This window comes from Hemiscyllium ocellatum, chromosome 46 (genome assembly GCF_020745735.1).
Source record: "Hemiscyllium ocellatum isolate sHemOce1 chromosome 46, sHemOce1.pat.X.cur, whole genome shotgun sequence".
NCBI lineage: Eukaryota > Metazoa > Chordata > Chondrichthyes > Orectolobiformes > Hemiscylliidae > Hemiscyllium > Hemiscyllium ocellatum.
This window is the reverse complement of record NC_083446.1, coordinates 16,101,008-16,119,157: the sequence shown is the minus strand read 5'-3', so window position 1 is coordinate 16,119,157 and position 18,150 is coordinate 16,101,008. Positions and strand designations below refer to the sequence as shown.

Genomic DNA, 18,150 nt, shown 5'->3' with positions numbered 1-18,150 from the left:
TTCACCCTGTCCATGCCCCTCATCTCTTTTTATAAATCGTTCTCCTCTCACCTTTAAAATATGCCTCCTAGTCTTCCACTTTATGGGAAGGACACCTGCCATTCGCCTTATGTAAGTCCCTCGTGATTTTACAAACCTATATAAGGTCACCCTTCAATCCCCTAACGTCCACTGAAAAAGATTCCAGCCCCTTTTTTAAAAAAGCAAACCTCCGTTCCCTGCAACACCCTGCTAGATCTCTTCTGAACCATCTCCAGCATAATGATATCTTTCCTACAACAGGCTGATCAGAAGTGAACATAGTACTCCAGAAGAGGCCTCATCAACAACCTGCATAACCTCAACAATGATATCCTAACTCCAATGCTCAAAGGTCTGAGCAATAAGGCTAGCCTACTGAAAGCTGCCTTAACCACTCTGTCTACATGTGACACAAACTTCAAAGAATTATGTACCTGAACCCCAAGGTCTCTCTGTTGACAGCACTATCTGAGACTCTACTTTTAACTGTATAAGTTCCACCCTTGTTTGTTTTACAAAATGCAATACCTTGCATTTATTCAATTTAAACTCTGCCATGCCTCAGCCCATTGATCCAATTGATCAAGATCGCTTTGTAATCTTAGACAACCTTCTTTCCTCTCCAATATACCACCAATTTTGGTGTCATCCGCTAATTCAGTAACCATGCCTTCTAATGAAGGCTTATCCTTTTCCATAACTACTTTGAAACTAATAGAATTACGATCACTAGACCCAAAGTGTCCCATTCCTGATGAAGGGCTTATGCTCGAAACGTCGAATTCTCTATTCCTGAGATGCTGCCTGGCCTGCTGTGCTTTGACCAGCAGCACATTTGCAGCTGTGATCTCCAGCATCTGCAGACCTCATTTTTTACCCAAAGTGTTCCCCAACTATCATTTCAGTCACTTGCCCTGCCTTATTAAACAAGAGAAGGTCACATTTTCTTCTTTCTCTAATGGGAACATTTACATTGATGAAGAAAATGTTCTTGAACATAGAGTCATAGAGATGTACAGCACAGAAACATATCCTTTGGTCCAACTTGTCCACACTGACCAGATATCCTCAATAAATCTAGTCCCTTTTGCCAGCACTTGGCCCATATCCCTCTTAACCCTTCCTATTCATATTTCCATCCAGCTGCCTTTTAAATGTTGTGATTATACGAGACTCCACCAATTTCTCTGGCAGCTCATAGGTCCCTTTTTAAATCTTGCCCCTCTCACCTTAAACGATGCCCTGTACTTTTGGACTTCTCCACCCGAAGGGAAAAGATCTTGTCTATTCACCCTGAGCATGCCCCTCATGATTTATAAGGTCACCCCTCAGCTTCCAATGCTCCAGGGAAAACAGCCCCAGCCTATTCAGCCTCTACCTGTAGCTGAAACCTTCCAATCCTGACAACGTCCTTGTAAATCTTTTCTGAACCATTTCAAGTTTCACAACGTCCTTCTGATAGGAGGGAGATCACAATTACACGCAGTATTCCAAAAGTGGCCTAACCAATGTCCTGTACAACTGCAACACACACAATGATCAACAAGAGAAAGCATACCAAATACCTTCACTACCCTATCTACCTGTGATTTTACTTTCAAGAAACTATGAACCTGCATTCTAAGGTCTCTTTGTTCAGCAACACTCCCCAGGGCCTTGCTATTCAGTGGATAAGTCCTGCCCTGATTTGCATTTCCAAAATACAGTACTTCACATTTATCTCAATTAAACTCCAAATGCCCATCTGATCAAGATCCTGGTCTTGTCTAAGGAAACCTTCTGTGCTGTCCACAATGCCTCCAATTTTGGTGTCATCTGCAAACTTACTAACTATACCTCTTATGCTCACATCCAAATTATTTTTATAAATGATGAAAAGTAGAGGACCCAGCACCATTCCTTGTGGCACTCCACTTGTCACAGGCCTCCAGTCTGAAAAGCAACCCTCCACCACCACCCTTCTATCTTTTGAGCCAGTTCTGTATCCAAATGGCTAGTTCTCCCTGTATTCTATGTAACCTTGCTCACCAGTCTCCCATGAGAAACCTTGCGGAATGCCTTCATGAATTCCACATAGATCACGTCCACTGCTCTGCCCTTTTTTTTTGTTACTTCTTCAAAAAGTGCAATCCAGTTGGTGAGACATGATTTTCCATACACAAAACCATATTGACTATCCCTAATCAGTCCTTGCCTTTCCAAATACATGTAAATCTTGTCCCTCAGGATTCCTCCAACAACTTGCCCACCACCGAGGTCAGGCTCACTAGTCTGTAGTTGCCTGATTTTCCCCTACCAACCTTCTTAAATAGTGGCATCACGTTAGTCAACCTCCAGTCTTCCGGCATCTCACCTGTGACTATCGGTGATACAAATATCTCAGCAAGTGGCTCAGCAATTAGTACCCTAGCTATTCCGCATAGTTCTAGGGTACACCTGGTCAGGTCCTGAGTCTTTATCCACCTTTATGCGTTGTAAGACGTTCAGCACCACCACTTCTGTAATTTTGACATTTCCAAGATGTTGCTGTTTATTTTCCTATGTTCTATATCTTCCACATCCTTTTCCACAGTAACCACTCATGCAAAATACATGCTTAGTAGTCCCCCCCCCCCTCCCCCCCCACTATTTTGTTTCTGCCTGCCTTAACTGTTCGACTTGCTCCTTTTCTTAACAATATCAATCTCAGACTGATTTCTTACCTCATTATCTCCCTGGGTGCCCCTCCTTTCCCCTAGTTTAAATCGTCTCAAGCAGGTCTAGCAAATCATCTTGCCAGTGTACTAGTACCCTTTCAATTCAGATGCAATCCCAGCTTCTTGTACAGGATTCTTCTCCCTGAGAAGCGATTCCAATGATCTAAAAATATGAATCCTTCTCCCCTGTAACACCTCCTCAGCCATGCATTCATCTGTTCTATCCTCCATTTCATATCCTTACTAGCTCTAAGCACCAGGGTAATCCAGGTATTAGTACTCTCGAGGACTTCCTTTTTAAGTTCCTGCCTAACTTACTATGTTCTCTCCTCAGAATCTCGTCCTTTTCTCTTCCCATGTTTTTAGCTCCAATGTGTACAATGGCTTCCTGGTAGTCCCTCTCCCCGTTGAGAATATTCTGTACCCTCTCCAAAATATCCTTGATCCTGGCACCAGGGAGGCAGTACTCTATTCTGATGTCTCCTTGTCAGTGGTAGAAACCTCAGTCTGTACCTCTGACTAGAAAGTCCCCTATCTCAGTCAATCATTTGGAACCTATGATATCCCTTGTTACATTAGTGTCAGTCTTGGTATCAGAAACCTGGCTGTCAATACTGCATTCCCCTTAAAGTCTATCACCCTCTACATTTTCCAAAATAGCATACTTGTTTCAGATGGGGATAGCCACAGGAGACTCCTGCACAACCTGCCTACCCCTCCTACCTTTTATCCCTTCCTATAAATACTATCCATCATACCCCCAGCTCCAGTAAATTCCTCATTGCCTCTCCAACCAATCTAAGTGATCCGATAGGATTTCCAATGAGCACACTTCCTGCAGACATAATCATCAGGAACGTGGAAGCTCTCCCTAACCTCCCACGTCTGACAGGAAGAGCACGCCACTCTACTATGGGCCATCTTTGCACCTTAGCAGTCTACAGACCCAGAAAACAGCACAGTCTTACTGCTCTTAAAAAAAAACTCTGCTCCAGACTAAATTAGTACCAATGTTTTATAGGAGCCCAGTCTACTCACTATTGTAAATTTACAAAGGAAAGATATGGTTGTACTTTAAAAAGCCACTTCGCTAACAAAGGTATCTCCATGGTCAGCTATGAATTTTACTGTTGGTTAATTTTTCTTCAATGATTCCGGTGGTTTGGAGATACTTGAAATCAAACAGCAGAACAGTTAGCTTTGTGGATTCACTGCTGGGTAAGACAGTGTATTTTGCTGTTTGAATCAATTCCCGTATGGTCATTGGCCTTTGTTTTGGAAAAAGGAAGATAGACAATACAACAGCTTATCAAACTGTAATTACCACTCATAGAATTGACAAAATCAGTTTCAATACTGAAAATACATCAAAAGAAAGCAGCCACAATTTTTCCCATCGTCTGTCTTAGATTACCCAGCAAAGGAAACTGAGTATTTTGTGAACTCAACCCACCTGCCTCCTACTGCCTCCCCCGAAGTGATTGATTGATTCCATTTTGTAGTCCAGATGCTTCTTGTTTTTTTTTCCTGGTGCACATTGCGGGTCTTAGCGAAGGTGCAAACAGTCTTCTGAAATCTCTGCTTTCACTACTCCGTTGCTTTTACTGTTCACTGAGAGTTTGAGCCCCAGAGAGTCCAGTAATGACTGTTTCTCTTTACTTGTGCAAGGCCCAACACATCTATTGTGGGACAAGGTATTGTGGTTGGAATAGAAGTAATGTGACAGGTACGCGTTCAGTTTTGGGGGTGAAAATAGTAAGGAGAGGGGAGAACTTTGTATGGAGCTCCCTGTTCCCTGTCCCTTTTCATTTAGCAGCATCATACTCCAACTCTACCTCAGAGCAGTTTGCTGGTGATCAGTAACATTTTATAAGCCCACAGATACAAGATCTGTCATTCTGTATAAAGCAGCAGAAATCTTCTGTCCCACTGTGGTCAGGGCTTGCACCACCATACTTCAAGCTCCATGAGGCAACCCTCCTGCCTATCACAGACAGTATCTGGAACCTTTGCCAACTTTAAAACCCGATTCACTCTTTGCCTTTCTACACATAAACAGACATTGCTGGAAAAGCACAGCAAGTCTAGCAGTATTTGTGGAGAGAAATCAGAGTTAACGTTTCAGGTCGAGTTTCAGGAAGCTCTGAACTCAGCAGATACTTCTAATTTTGTCTCTGATTTACAGCATCCACAGTTCTTAGTTTTTATTCCCCTTTCCAAATATCCTTTCTCACTCACTCCACTTACATCACTCCAGGCTTTGAGCTGCCTACAATACAAGCTCCGCACTTTCCTCCTTAGACATCTCTCTCATTCAAGATAGTGTGTCATTAAAATCGATATCTTTAATCAGCATGTTCATCACCTGTGAGGAATCTTAGGAGAGTGATAATGTGACAGGTTCCATAAACTGTAAGTTGTTGTTGTAAAAGCCTTACATTGGGAGAATCAGGAATGACACACTTCTTTCCCATCTCTCAATACAGAGGGTGATGGTGGACGGTTGCTTTTCAGAGTGAAGGCCTATGACCAGTGGTGTGCCACAAGGATTGTTTCTAAGTCCACTGCTTTTCGTCATTTATAAAAATGATTTGGATGTGAGCATAGGGGTGTGACGATACTGCTCCTTTAACAAGGTTATGCTTTCCTTGGACTTTTTTCAGAGAGGTCATAAAAGACAGACTCTGAAAAGTTTAAGTTGAAGGGTTTTAAGGCCAATTTGATTATAGCTTACAGATACTGCCTCAGGCATGTTTTAAAAAAACACTTGTAAAATGAAGGGGGAGTGACCAGTTCTCCCCAGCTCAGGTTTGGTTTGAGTTTTAGCAGTGAAGTTTTGTAGCTGCTGGACCCAAAGAAGCGGGTCCATGCTGATCCTCCCCCTCTCTGACCTCTCTCCTGTAAGACCTGTGTTTGATTTTACCTTTTGAGTCAAGGGGTGTTTGTGGGGATTGTTGCATCATGCTAATCTGTTGGGGTTTCAGATAGTTTAGATTATTCTGTTTTCTGTTCTTTGTTGTTTTATATTTCTTTCAGTAATCTTGCAAATAAATTCTGTTTTGTTTAAAACAAAGTGGTCTGACCAACTGCATCACTCCTGGAATATTCGCTGTACACCTGCTTAAAGCAACTAACAAAATTCGGGTGACTTTCTTGAAATGTTTTGAATCTGTCCTGGTCCTTAACAGGAAGTATGGTTAGTAAGTTTGCAGATGATACCAAAATTGAAGGTGGTGCAGATGTGCAAAAGGTTACCTCAGAGTACAGTGGGAACTTGATCAGATTGATTGATCAATGAGCTGAAGAGTGGGAAATGAAGTTTAATTTAGATAAATCTGAGGTGTCGCATTTTAGAAAGGCGAATCAGGGCAGGACTTATGCATTTAATGGTAAGGCCCCGGGCAGTGTTGCTGAACAAAGAGACCTTGGAGTGCAGCTTTACATTTCCTTGAAAGTGCAGACTCAGGTTGATAGGATAGTGAAGAATGCATTTTGTACACTAGCTGTTGGTCAGAGCATTGAGTATAGGAGTTGGAAGGTCATGTTGCAGCTGTACAGGACATTGGTTCGGCCACTTTTGGAATATTGTGTGCAGTTCTGGTCTCCCTCCTATAGGAAGGATGTTATGAAACTTGAAAGGGTTCAGAAAAAATCTACAAGGATGTTGCCAGGATTGGAGGATTTGAGCTATTGGGAGAGGTTGAATAGGCTAGGGCTGTTTTCCCTAGAGCATTGGATGCTGAGGGGTGACCTTACAGAGGTTTGTAAAATCATGAGGGGCATGGATAGGATAACTAGACAAGGTCTTTTCCCTGGGGTGGAGAAGTCCAGAAATAGAGGGAATAGGTTCAGAGTGAGAGGAGAAAGATATGAAAGGAACCTAAGGAGCAATGTTTTCACACAGAAGGGGTGCGTGTATGGAATGGGCTGCCAAAGGAAGTGGTGGAGGCTGGTACAATTACAGTATTTAAAAGGCATCTGGATGGGTATATGAATAGGAAGGGTTTAAAGGGGTATGGGCAAAGAGCTGGCAAATGGGATTAGATTAGGTTAGGATATCTAGTTGGCATGAACAAATCGATGGAAGACTTTGTTTCCGTGCTGTACAGCTCTATGACTATGAACTCTCACCGTCACTCAGAGCTGTGATTAGATTAGATTACTTACAGTGTGGAAACAGGCCCTTCGGCCCAACAAGTCCACACCGACCCGCCGAAGCGCAACCCACCCATACCCCTACATTTACCCCTTACCTAACACTATGGGCAATTTAGCATGGCCAATTCACCTGACCCGCACATCTTTGGATTGTGGGAGGAAACCGGAGCACCCGGAGGAACCCACGCAGACACGGGGAGAATGTGCAAACTCCATTCAGTCAGTCGCCTGAGCCGGGAATTGAACCCGGGTCTCAGGTGCTGTGAGACAGCAGTGCTAACCACTGTGACACCATGCCGCCATGGTGAACAGCACGGTGAACAGCTGCTGATGAAGAGCAGCAAAAACAGAAAGCATTGCGCATGCTTCAGCTCTCAGTGGTAGCCCATGTGATTGACGTAAGCTCTGGTCCATTAGGAGGGGAGAGGGTGGGCCTGGAGGACTGAGCGGAAGCATTGCTTCTCCAACCAATCAGAGTGAGTGACAGAGGAATAGTGGATGTCACGTAACTTGTCGTTGTCTGCACTATTGCTGTGTGTGAGGCTCGAGCACTTACAGAATATGCAGGACCCAGTAAAGGAACAGGGCATGGGGGTGCTGATGCTGGCAAAATACTTGCTTTAGGCAGCATTACTGCTGCTGTTACACTTTAGGTACTTAGTGGAGGAGCATTGCCTGTAAACCGGTTACAGCTCCGTGTTACCTATGGCAGACTCAGTGTAGGAAGTCCTGCTTTAAACATTATGATCTGTCAAAGCATATCCATTTGTTCAGTGTTCATCCAATTGGGATTGGAACACTGGAACAGCTCTCATTCACTTCTGTGCTTCTTGATCAACTCTTTGTCAATATCTGACTTCCTCAATCTCTCATATTGGGTGTATTTTCACTCTGCATCTTTCTGGTGGGGGAGTAGGATAATTTGAAGAGGAGGATTTACACACTGCAAACTGAAACCAAAATAAATGTTTGTCATTTCTAGACAATCTGAGAGGCTTGTAAACTCATGAGGGGCATGGATGGGGTGTTTCAAGAGTGTTGAAAGATTTCTATCCTGGGCTGACAGAGACTTTTCTTTTGTGAATTTGTTTTGCAGGATACTAATTGAAAATAAATTGCAGACGGGGATCTCAAAACCAGTTCTGACAGTAAGTGGAGTCATAAGGATCTGAATATCATTGGCGTTTAACTGTGGAAGGAAAGAGGTTTGTCTATTCTGTCCGTGGGAAAATATTTCTGATATGTTTGTAATTTGGATATTCAGATTTTTGTTTAGATTACCCTTGGGCATGTACTCAGTTCTGGGCCCTGCAGCTGAGGAAAGAGAAGGGGAGCACAGATTTATCCAAATTACATCTCATCTCTTTGAAGGCACTGTCATATTTAGTCCCAATCATCCATTTCCTGATTTTAACCCATAAATTCCTCATTCTCAAATACTTGCAAATTTCCTTTAAAGTTCATTCTGGACTCAAATTCCAACACCCCTTCAGGTGGGATATTCCAGATCCTGACAACTCTCTGTTGATCCAAAAACTGCTGAAGTCCACGTTGAGTCTAGGGTTATAAAGGACTGAATTGAAAGGTGAGGTGTTGTTCCCTGAGCTCTCATTGAGCTGCATTGGAACAGTACAGGAGGCTGAGGGCAGTGTGAATGTGAGCAGCCAATTAGCTGACAAGGCTGCACTGTGAGTGCCTCTTGGCTCAATGAGAGTGCTTTGGAGTTGGGTAAAAACAGACAGGTGAGACAGGGAGAAGTTGAAGCTGAAAGACTCTGTTTGGTGCTCAGTCTCAGTTCAGGCAGTTCAGAAAGTCACATGGTCCTAATGAAAACAGCCAATTGGTAAGTGATACCTGCAGAGAACTTTCTTATGGTTTAAAGTATATATCAACTTAAATAAAGTCAGGCACTTTTGATTACAATAGAAGTGTTTAAAATGAAGGGGCTGGTCCCAGCTTAATTAAAATTTCTTAAAGGGAGTAACTAGCTGAACCCGGAGAGAAGTTTTGGCCGGAGACCTCAGACCCCTGGTGTGCTCCCCTTGCACAATGTGGGAAATAAAGGATGCTTCCAGTGTCCCTGCTGGCTACATGTGCCTGAGGTATGTCCATCTGCGGCTACTGGGTAACTGCTTTTCACAGCTGGAGCTGTGGATGGAATCACTGGAGCATCTGTGAGACTGAGAATGTTATGGACAGCACAGTTAGTGCGTTGCTCACACTGCAGATGAGGATTACACAGGCAGAAAGGGAATGGGTGACCATCAGATAAAGTAAAAGGCTTAGGAAGGAAGTGCAGAAGACCCCACTGGTCATCCCCTTCTGCTTTGGGTACTGTTTGGAGTGAGGTGGTGAGGGACATCAGCCAAGTTCATGGCCCCACTGGTGGCTCTGTTGTACAGAAGCAGAGGAAAACAAGTGGCAGGGGATCCAACAGACGGACGTGAATCCAAGATGGGATGTTGGAGCAGCTGCAGGGCTGTCAGGAGTGGGAGGGTGAACAGCCACACCTAGCTACCAATGACATTGGAAAATAATAGGGTGAGGACCTGAAAGCTGAAGGAAAATATTAAAATACAAGACCTCACAATCTAGTAATATCAGACTTACAGCCAGTGCTACGTTGTTGTAGGGAGAAATATTGAAAAGGAGTGTTGAGCTGTGTGTTCAGCAGTACAAGCGACCTTTATTCAGAGGGCTTTGACCACACACGGAAGTGACCCGAGCCCTGTCTGAATCTGGCTTTTACATGGGGGCCATCTGCTTTACACTTCAGATTGGAGGAGAGGTCAATGATACTCAAACCTCCCTGGCTGAATACAACATTTTTGTACCTTTTACGTGACAATATTTACATGCAATATTGATGTCACAGTTAGCTACACACCCCTAATTTATGCATTCAATCCAGTAAACATACAATCGTAGATAATACTATGGATAGCCCTAGGTCCTCCCATAATCTCTTTTTATTTACCAGAAATTTTCTTCATCTGTCTTTGGAATGTTGCAATCAACTCTATTACGAAGTGACTACAATTCTGCGACACAGCTGAGACATTGAGAACAGCCCTTTCTCACTTCAGTCTGAGAGATCAAACAATCCTTCTGATTTGTAGCTGCAGTTTACAATTCCTGCTGTACGCACACTGTAAGTAAATTTTAAACTAAACTCTAATTTTTAAATAAATCTTTACTGTTTCTACTCTAAATACTTTCCATTATTACTTTCTTTTAATAAAAAAAATCTATTCAAATTCCACTGTTTTGTTTAATTCTATTAATTAATATTTGTTTTTGACTCCATAAATAATTACTTTGTATTTTGTAATCTAACTCTGTCACTCTTCCCTTGATCTTTGCATGTAAGAACTTGTTCAAATTATCCACATCTGCACTTGAGCTTTGATTGTTTGTGTCTCCCACTATCCTGACCCCTCCCATTTTACAAGCTTTCTTTCCCATCTTCCTGTGCAGATGATCTTTTCAGGGTTGTGTTTACACCATTTATTGCTTTGTCTTCCCTAATGATGCCTTCAAACATTTGCTCAATGAATGCAACTAACCCTTTCGCATTAATTTGTTGTTTGCATTTCTAGCTTACCACTACCCAAACAGTTCAGAATGCTGTGGGATCCTTCTACTCTTTGCTTAGCAACAAATTTTAGATTGGGGCTTAACTAGGCCTTTCAAAAATGCTTGTTATTAAAAATGCTGATGTGTTTTGAACTGTCTGCTTACAGAAACCCAAGTAAATTCCCTAATGCTTCTTCTCACCAGAACTCCTTTATGACCCCCCCACACGACCTTTCATTATCTATTCCAGTAGCTCTGTATGGAGAGCACAAGTCTGACTGAACAGCTGCTTTCTGTAGCTGCCAACCCTTTTGGCCATGTTTAGTCATGGGCAGCTATAACACGTGTTGCTCAGAGCACAAAGAAGGGAATAGGTCAGCTGAATGTGTGGCTGGAGAAATGGTGTACCAGAGAGAGTTTAGATTCCTGAGGCAATGGGACCATTTCTGGAGAAGGTCTAACATGTCCAGGCCTGACCACTTGCTCCCAGGCAAAGCTGGGAGAAATATTCTTTTGGATGGTTTCGCTAGTTCGATTGTGAGGGTTTAAACTAGTCTGTCGGGGAGGGGAATGAGAACCAAAGTGTAGGCTTAGACGTATCAGACTTGATCAGGAATTTGGAGGTATAATGTTAGTTGATGATGCAATCAGTGGCTCAGAAAGACAAAAGAAGGGAAGATTAAATAAGGATAGAGCCTCTCTTCGTACATCAGTCCTGACATTCCAGAAATCAGTCTGGTGATCCTTCATTATTCTGTGTCAGTAGCCAGGGCAACTGAATAACAAAGGTGTCCACAATATGCCAGATGTGGTCTCACCAAAGCCCTTCCAGAAAGATATCCCTGCTTCTGTACTCGAATATTCAAACTATGAAGGCCAGTGTATTATTTGCATTCTTCACTGCTTGCTGCTCCTGCCTGCTTCTTAAAAGAGAGTGTCACAGAGAAATATGAGACTTAATGTGCTCAGAGTCTCTGATATAAAACTGTTGAATACAATGTTCTTATCTCGTCCATGTTGGTCATCAAGCACCTATTTACTCTAATTCTATTTTCCAGCAGTGAGCGTGCAGCCTATATTGCAGTGCAATGGGTGACCATCTAAACATTTTGTAAAGATAACAATGGTTCCTGAATTTGTCACCCTTTTGGATTCTTCCATACCTGCTGTGTATTTCCATCTTTTTCTGCTTTTATTTCAGGTATTTTATTTCTTATTCTTAGTCCTTCAAATGGATCAAAAGGTATGGAGAGAAATAGGAATTGGTTTGAGCTGCAGATGTGTAAAATGCCTCTGCTTCGTACCTGTCTTTTCAACATCTCTCTATTTCAGTAGTTTTGCGCAGACACTGACTTGTTCCCTTCCCTGAAGGATATTTATGAACCAGTTCAGTTTTATCTCTCTCTCTCTCTCTCTCTCTCTCTCTCTCTCTCTCTCTCTCTCTCTGTCTCTCTCTCTCTCTCTGTGTCTCTCTCTCTCTCTCTCTGTCTTTGTCTTTGTCTTTTTCTCTCTTTCTCTCTCGCTCTCACTCTCTCTCATTTATTTTCTGTTTGAAATTTTAATTGCAGTTAGAGAAATCGACCGAAACCATATCCGCTTCTGACAGTCACTCTGTTTGCAATGACCTCAGTATCTCAGGATTTTGAACACAGAAGGAAAAAACCCTGTTCGCACCAGTGAGAAACACATACTGTTTGTGTGTGGAAGGGTCTGTGGCGATTCATCTGAAATGTCCAAACACCACCGCAGTCACACTGGGGAGAGACAGTGGAAATGTGGGGATTGTGGGAAGGGATTTCTTTACCCGTCCCAGCTGGAAATGCACCAGCGAGTTCACACTGGGGAGAAGCCATTCACCTGCTCTGTGTGTGGGAAAGGGTTCACTCAGTCATCCAACCTGCAGATACACCAGCGACTTCACACTGCGGAGAAGCCATTCACCTGCTCAGTGTGTGGGAAAGGATTTATGCTGACTTCTCACCTGCTCAAACATCAGCGAGTTCACACTGCAGAGAAGCCATTCACCTGTGCTGTATGTGGGAAAGGATTCATGCTGACTTCTCACCTGCTCAAACATCAGCGAGTTCACACTGGGGAGAAGCCATTCACATGCCCTGTGTGTGGGAAAAGATTCAGTCAGTCATCAAACCTGCAGATACACCAACGACTTCACACTGCAGAGAGACCTTTCACCTGCTCTGTGTGTGGGAAAGGATTCATGCTGACTTCTTACCTGTTCAAACATCAGCGAGTTCATACTGCAGAGAGACTGTTCACCTGCTCTGTGTGCGGGAAAGGATTTAGTCAGTCGTCCTACCTGCTAAAACATCAACGAGTTCACACTGGGGAGAAACCATTCACCTGTTCTGTTTGTGGGAAAGGATTTGGTCAATCATTCTACCTACTAGAACACCAGCAAGTTCACACGGGGAAGAGAACATTCCACTGTTCTGTGTGTGGAAAAGGATTCACTCGCTCATCTAAACTACTGGTACACCAACGAGTTCACACTGGGGAGAAGCCATTCACCTGTTCCGAGTGTGGGAAAGGATTTACTGAGTCATCAAACCTGCTGAGGCACCAGCGAGTTCACAGTGGGGAGAAGCCATTCACCTGTTCAGAGTGTGGGAAAGCATTCACTCAGAGAATGCAACTGCTGATACACCAGCGAGTTCACACTGGGGAGAGACCATTCACTTGCTCTGTGTGTGGGAAGGGATTCACTCAGTCATGCAACCTGCTGAGACACCAGCAGGTTCACCAAAAACCATAAATGAAGGGTTTTGCTCTTACTCACATCAAGGGATGAACTGAAATCTTTGGACTGTTTGTACTGATATTCATCCCTGCACAAAATTTTCCCTTCTCTTGGAAATTAAGGCCAGACGTTTAACAGAGTTGTCAGTGGGTGAATACTTTGGGGTCAGTGATCATAATTCTATTAGTTTTAAAATAGTTGTAGAAAAAGATAGACCTCATCTAAAAGTTAAAATGCTAAATTGGGGTAAGGTCAATTTTGGCACAGTCATTGGGCGGTACAGTGGCTCAGTGGTTAGCATGCTGCTTACAGTACCAGGGACCTGGGTTTGATTCCAGCCTCGGGCAACTGTCTGCGTGGAGTTTGCACATTCTCCTCGTGTCTGCATGGGTTTCCTCCAGGTGCCCCGGTTTCCTCCCATAATCCAAAGATGTGCTGGTTAGGTGAATTGGCCATGCTAAATTGCCAATAGTGTGCAGGGATGTGTAGGTTAGGTGCATTAGTCAAGGGTGAAAGTCGAGTAATAGGTGAATGGGTTTGGGCGGGCTTCTCTTCAGAAGTTGGTGTGGATTTGTTGGGCTGAAGGGCCTGCTTCCACACTGTAGGGATTCTATGATTCCAAGCCCGTTAAAAATCAGCAAGGCTGCTTAGAAGTGGAAATGCAGGAAATAGCTGAGATGCTAAACAAGTATTTCACATCTGTACTTACGGTGGCGAAAAAAATAAGGGAGCTAGAAAACTTAGAGAAATAAATAGCGATAACTTTTAAAATGGCCATATTGCAGAGAAGCAGGCGATGGATGCCTCAAAAAGCATAAAGGTGGATAAATCCCCAGGGCCTGTATCGTAGAACTTTGGGTAAGCTAGGGAAGTCATTGCTGGGTCCCTTGCTGAGATATTTATCCCATTGATAGCCAGCGGTGAAGTACTAGAAAATTGAAGGTTAGCATTGTTTAAGAAATGTAGTTAGGAAAATGCAAGGAACTATAGACCGGTGATCTTGACGTCAGTTGTAGGTATTTTGATGGAGGGGATTCTGAGGGACAGGATTTACATGAATTTGGAAACTGATGACGACCGATTAGGGATAGTCAGCATTGATTTGTGTGTGGCAGTTTGCACTCATGAACTTGATTGAATTGTTTGAAGAAATGACAAATAAGATTGACTGCAGAGCGGTGGATGTTGTCTGTATGGATTTCAGTAAGGCTTTTGATCAGATTCCACATGATTAACAAGTCTGGTTGAAGATTTGTAGCTCGGGTGTCCGTTGTTGTGGTTCTGTTCGCCGAGCTGAAAGTTTTTGCTGCAAACGTTTCGTTCCCTGGCTAGGGAACATCATCAGTGCTATTGGAGCCTCCTGTGAAGCGCTGCTTTGATGTTTCTTCCGGTATTTATAGTGGTTTGTTCTTGCCGCTTCCGGGTGTCAGTTTCAGCTGTAGTAGTTTGTATGTGGGGTCCAGGTCGATGTGTCTGTTGATGGATGTTCTTGCCGCTTCCGGGTGTCAGTTTCAGCTGTAGTGGTTTGTATATGGGGTCCAGGTCCATGTGTCTGTTAACGACATGGCCAGCTATCCCTAGTAGCCATACACTCAGACAACCAGGAACATGAATTTGACTGGGAAAACACTACCATCATAGGACAAGCCAGACAGAGAACAGCCAGGGAATTCCTAGAGGCATGGCATTCATCCACAAACTCCATTAACAGACACATGGACCTGGGCCCCATATACAAACCACTACAGCTGAAACTGACACCCGGAAGTGGCAAGAACATTCATCAACAGACACATCGACCTGGACCCCACATACAAACTACTACAGCTGAAACTGACACCCGGAAGCGGCAAGAACAAACCACTATAAATACCGGAAGAAACATCAAAGCAGCGCTTCATAGGAGGCTCCAATAGCACTGATGATGTTCCCTAGCCAGGGAACGAAACGTTTGCAGCAAAAACTTCCAGCTCGGCGAACAGAACCACAACATGATTAACAAGGTTAGATCACATGGAATTCAGGGAGAGTTATCCATTGAGATACAAAAAGTAAGAGACAGTATAACGAATTGGTCACAGGTCTGTTTTTCAGCGAGAGACATGTGACCAATGGTGTGCCACAAGGATCGGTGCTGAGTCCACTGCTTTTTGTCATTTTATATAAATGATTTGAACATTGGAGGAATGGTTTCTCAGTTTGCAGATAGTAGACAGTGAGGAAGGTTATCTCTGAATAGAACGGGACCTAAATAAAATAGGTCAGGGAGTGGCAGATTAAGTTTAATTTAGATAAATGTGAGGTGCTGCATTTTCGAAAGACAAATCAGAGCAGGACTTCTACACTTAGTAGGCTCCTGCAGTGTGGCTGAACAAAGAGACTATGGGGAACTCATAATTCTTTTAAGGTGGTTTCGCAGAGGTCTATGGAATGAGCTGCCAGAGGAAGTGGTGGAGGCGGGTATAATTACAACATTTAAAAGGTATCTGGTTGGGTATATGAATAAGAAGGGTTTAGAGGGATATGGGCCATGTGCTGTCAAATGGGACTCTATTGATTTAGGACATCGGGTCAGTATGGACTAGTTTGACAGAAGGGTCTGTTTCCGTGCTGTACGTCTCTGAGAGTATTATAGATAACATAGAGTCATAGAAATGTAAAGCACAGAAACAGACCCTTCAGTCCAACTTGACCATGCTAACCAGATATCCAAGATAAATCCAGTCCCATTTGCCAGCTGTATACATATAACTCTCTGTGTGAAAAAGATGCCCCTTAGGTTCCCTTTTAAATCTTTCCTCTCTCACTTTAAACCTGTGCCCTACACCTTTTGGATTTCCCCACCCCAGGCAAAAGACCTTGTCTATTCACCCTCTCCATGTCCCTTATGATTTTATAAACCTCTATACAGTCACCAGTCACCCCTCACCCACCGATGCTCCAGGGCAAACAGCCCCAGCCTATTCAGCTCCTCCTCTAAGCTCAAATCTTCCAACCCTGGCAACACACTTGTAAAACGTTTCTGAACCCCTTTCAAGTTTCACAACATCCTTCCTATACGAGGGAGACCAGAATTGCACACAATATTCCAAAAGTGGCCTAACCAAAGTCCTGTACAACCGCAACATGACCTGCCAACACCTATAATAATACAGTAACCAATAAAGGCAAGCATACCAAACAGCTTCACTACCCTCCCTACCTGAGACTCCACTTTCAAGGAACTTTGAATCTGCACTCAAAGGTCTCTTTGTTCAGCAACACTCCCCATGACCTTACTGTTAAGTGTGTAAGTCCTGCCCTGATTTGTCTTTCCAAAATGCAATATCTAAATTAAACTCCATCTGCCACCCATTGGCCCATCTGATCAAGATCCCATTGTACTCTAAAGTAATCATTTTCACTGTCCCCTATAGCTCCAATTTTGGTGTCAGCTGTAACTTACTAACCATAACTCCAGTGTTCACATCCAAGTCGTTTATATGAAATAATGAAAACCAGTGGACCCAGCACCGATCCTTGTGGCACTTCACTGGTCACAGGCCCCTAGTCCGAAAAGCAACCCTCCATCACCACCCTCTGCCTTCTACCTTTTGAACCAGTTCTGTATCCAAATGGCTAGTTCTCCCGGTATTCCATGTAACCTTGCTAACCAGCCTCTCATGAGGAACCTTGACGAATGCCTTACTGCAGTCCTTTTGAGATGATGTCTGCTGCTCTGCCTGCATCATTCCTATGTGTTACTTTTTGAGAAAAAAAATTAATCAAGTTAGTGAGACATGATTTCCAATGTGCAAAACCATGTTGACTGTTCCTAATCAGTCTTGCCTTTCCAAATACATGTAAATTCTGTCCCACAGATTTCCCTCCAACAACTTGCCCACCACCAATGTCAGGCTCACCAGTCTATAGTTCCCTGGCTTTTCCTTAAATAGTGGCACCATGTTAGCTAACCTTTAAGTCTTCTGGTACCTCATCTGAGACTATCAATGATACAAATATCTCAGCAAGGGGTCCCACAATCAGTTCCCTAACCTCTCAGAGTTCTAGGGTACACCTGGGGATTTATCCACCTTTATGCATTGTAAGACGTCCAGCACCACCAACTCTGTAATTCAGTATTTTGCTATTTCGTTACCTTTTTTTATCTTCCATGTTCTTCTCCCCAGTAAGCACTGATGTTTAGTATCTCCCCCATCTCCTGTTGTTCCACACATACACAGCCTTGCTGATCTTTGAGGGGCCCTATTCTCTTCCTAGTTCCCCTTTTGTCTTTCATGTCTTTATAAAATCCAGTTGGATTCTCCTTAACCCTATTTACAAAAATTGTCTCTTGTCCCAATTTTGCACTCGTGATTTCCCTCTTAAGTAAGCTCCCACAGCCTTTATACTCTTCTAAGATTCACTGGATCCCTGCTGTATATACCTGATATATGCTTCCTTCATTATAGAGTCAGAGTCATAGAGATCTACAGCATAGAAACAGACCCTTCGGTCCAACCAAACCGCGATTTCGCTAGTCCCAGCATTCCCTGCACCTACCAGCCTTGCCTTTCACCCTAACAGGAACACATTGTCTTTGGACTCACATTATCTCATTACTCACATTTTCCAGCCATCACTTTACCTGTGAATATCCACATCTAACCAATTTTTGGAAGTTCTTGCCTAGTACCATCAAAATAGGCCTTCCTCCAATTTTGAACTTTAACCTTTAGATCTGATATATCCTTTTCCATCACTATTTTAAAACTAATAGAATTGTGGGCACCTTACCAAAGTGCCCCCTACTGACACCTCAGTCACCTGCCCTGCCTTATTTCCCATGAGTAGGTCAAGTTTTGCACCTTCTTTCATTGGCCCAGCCATATATTAAATCAGAAAGTTTTCTTGTACACACTTAACAAATTCCTCCCCATCTCAACCCTTAACACAATGGCA

General features: G+C 43.3%; 1 protein-coding gene across 9 annotated transcripts in view; it reads left to right on the top strand.

The window, feature by feature from the left end:
- LOC132836241 (zinc finger protein ZFP2-like) overlaps positions 1–18,150 on the top strand; it is a 46,937-nt gene that overhangs the window by 10,773 nt on the left and 18,014 nt on the right. For 5 of the 9 annotated variants that reach the window (XM_060855584.1, XM_060855589.1, XM_060855587.1 and 2 more), the window contains 3 exons: positions 7,972–8,080; positions 9,856–10,026; positions 12,020–14,493. In XM_060855584.1, the coding sequence (XP_060711567.1) occupies positions 12,181–13,224 (1,044 nt within the window). In that variant the 5' untranslated portion in view covers positions 7,972–8,080; positions 9,856–10,026; positions 12,020–12,180 and the 3' untranslated portion in view covers positions 13,225–14,493. Of the gene's footprint in view, positions 1–7,971; positions 8,081–9,855; positions 10,027–12,019; positions 14,494–18,150 lie in introns of those variants that run through there. The other 4 variants (XM_060855591.1, XM_060855585.1, XM_060855588.1 and 1 more) reach the window with 2 other exon arrangements.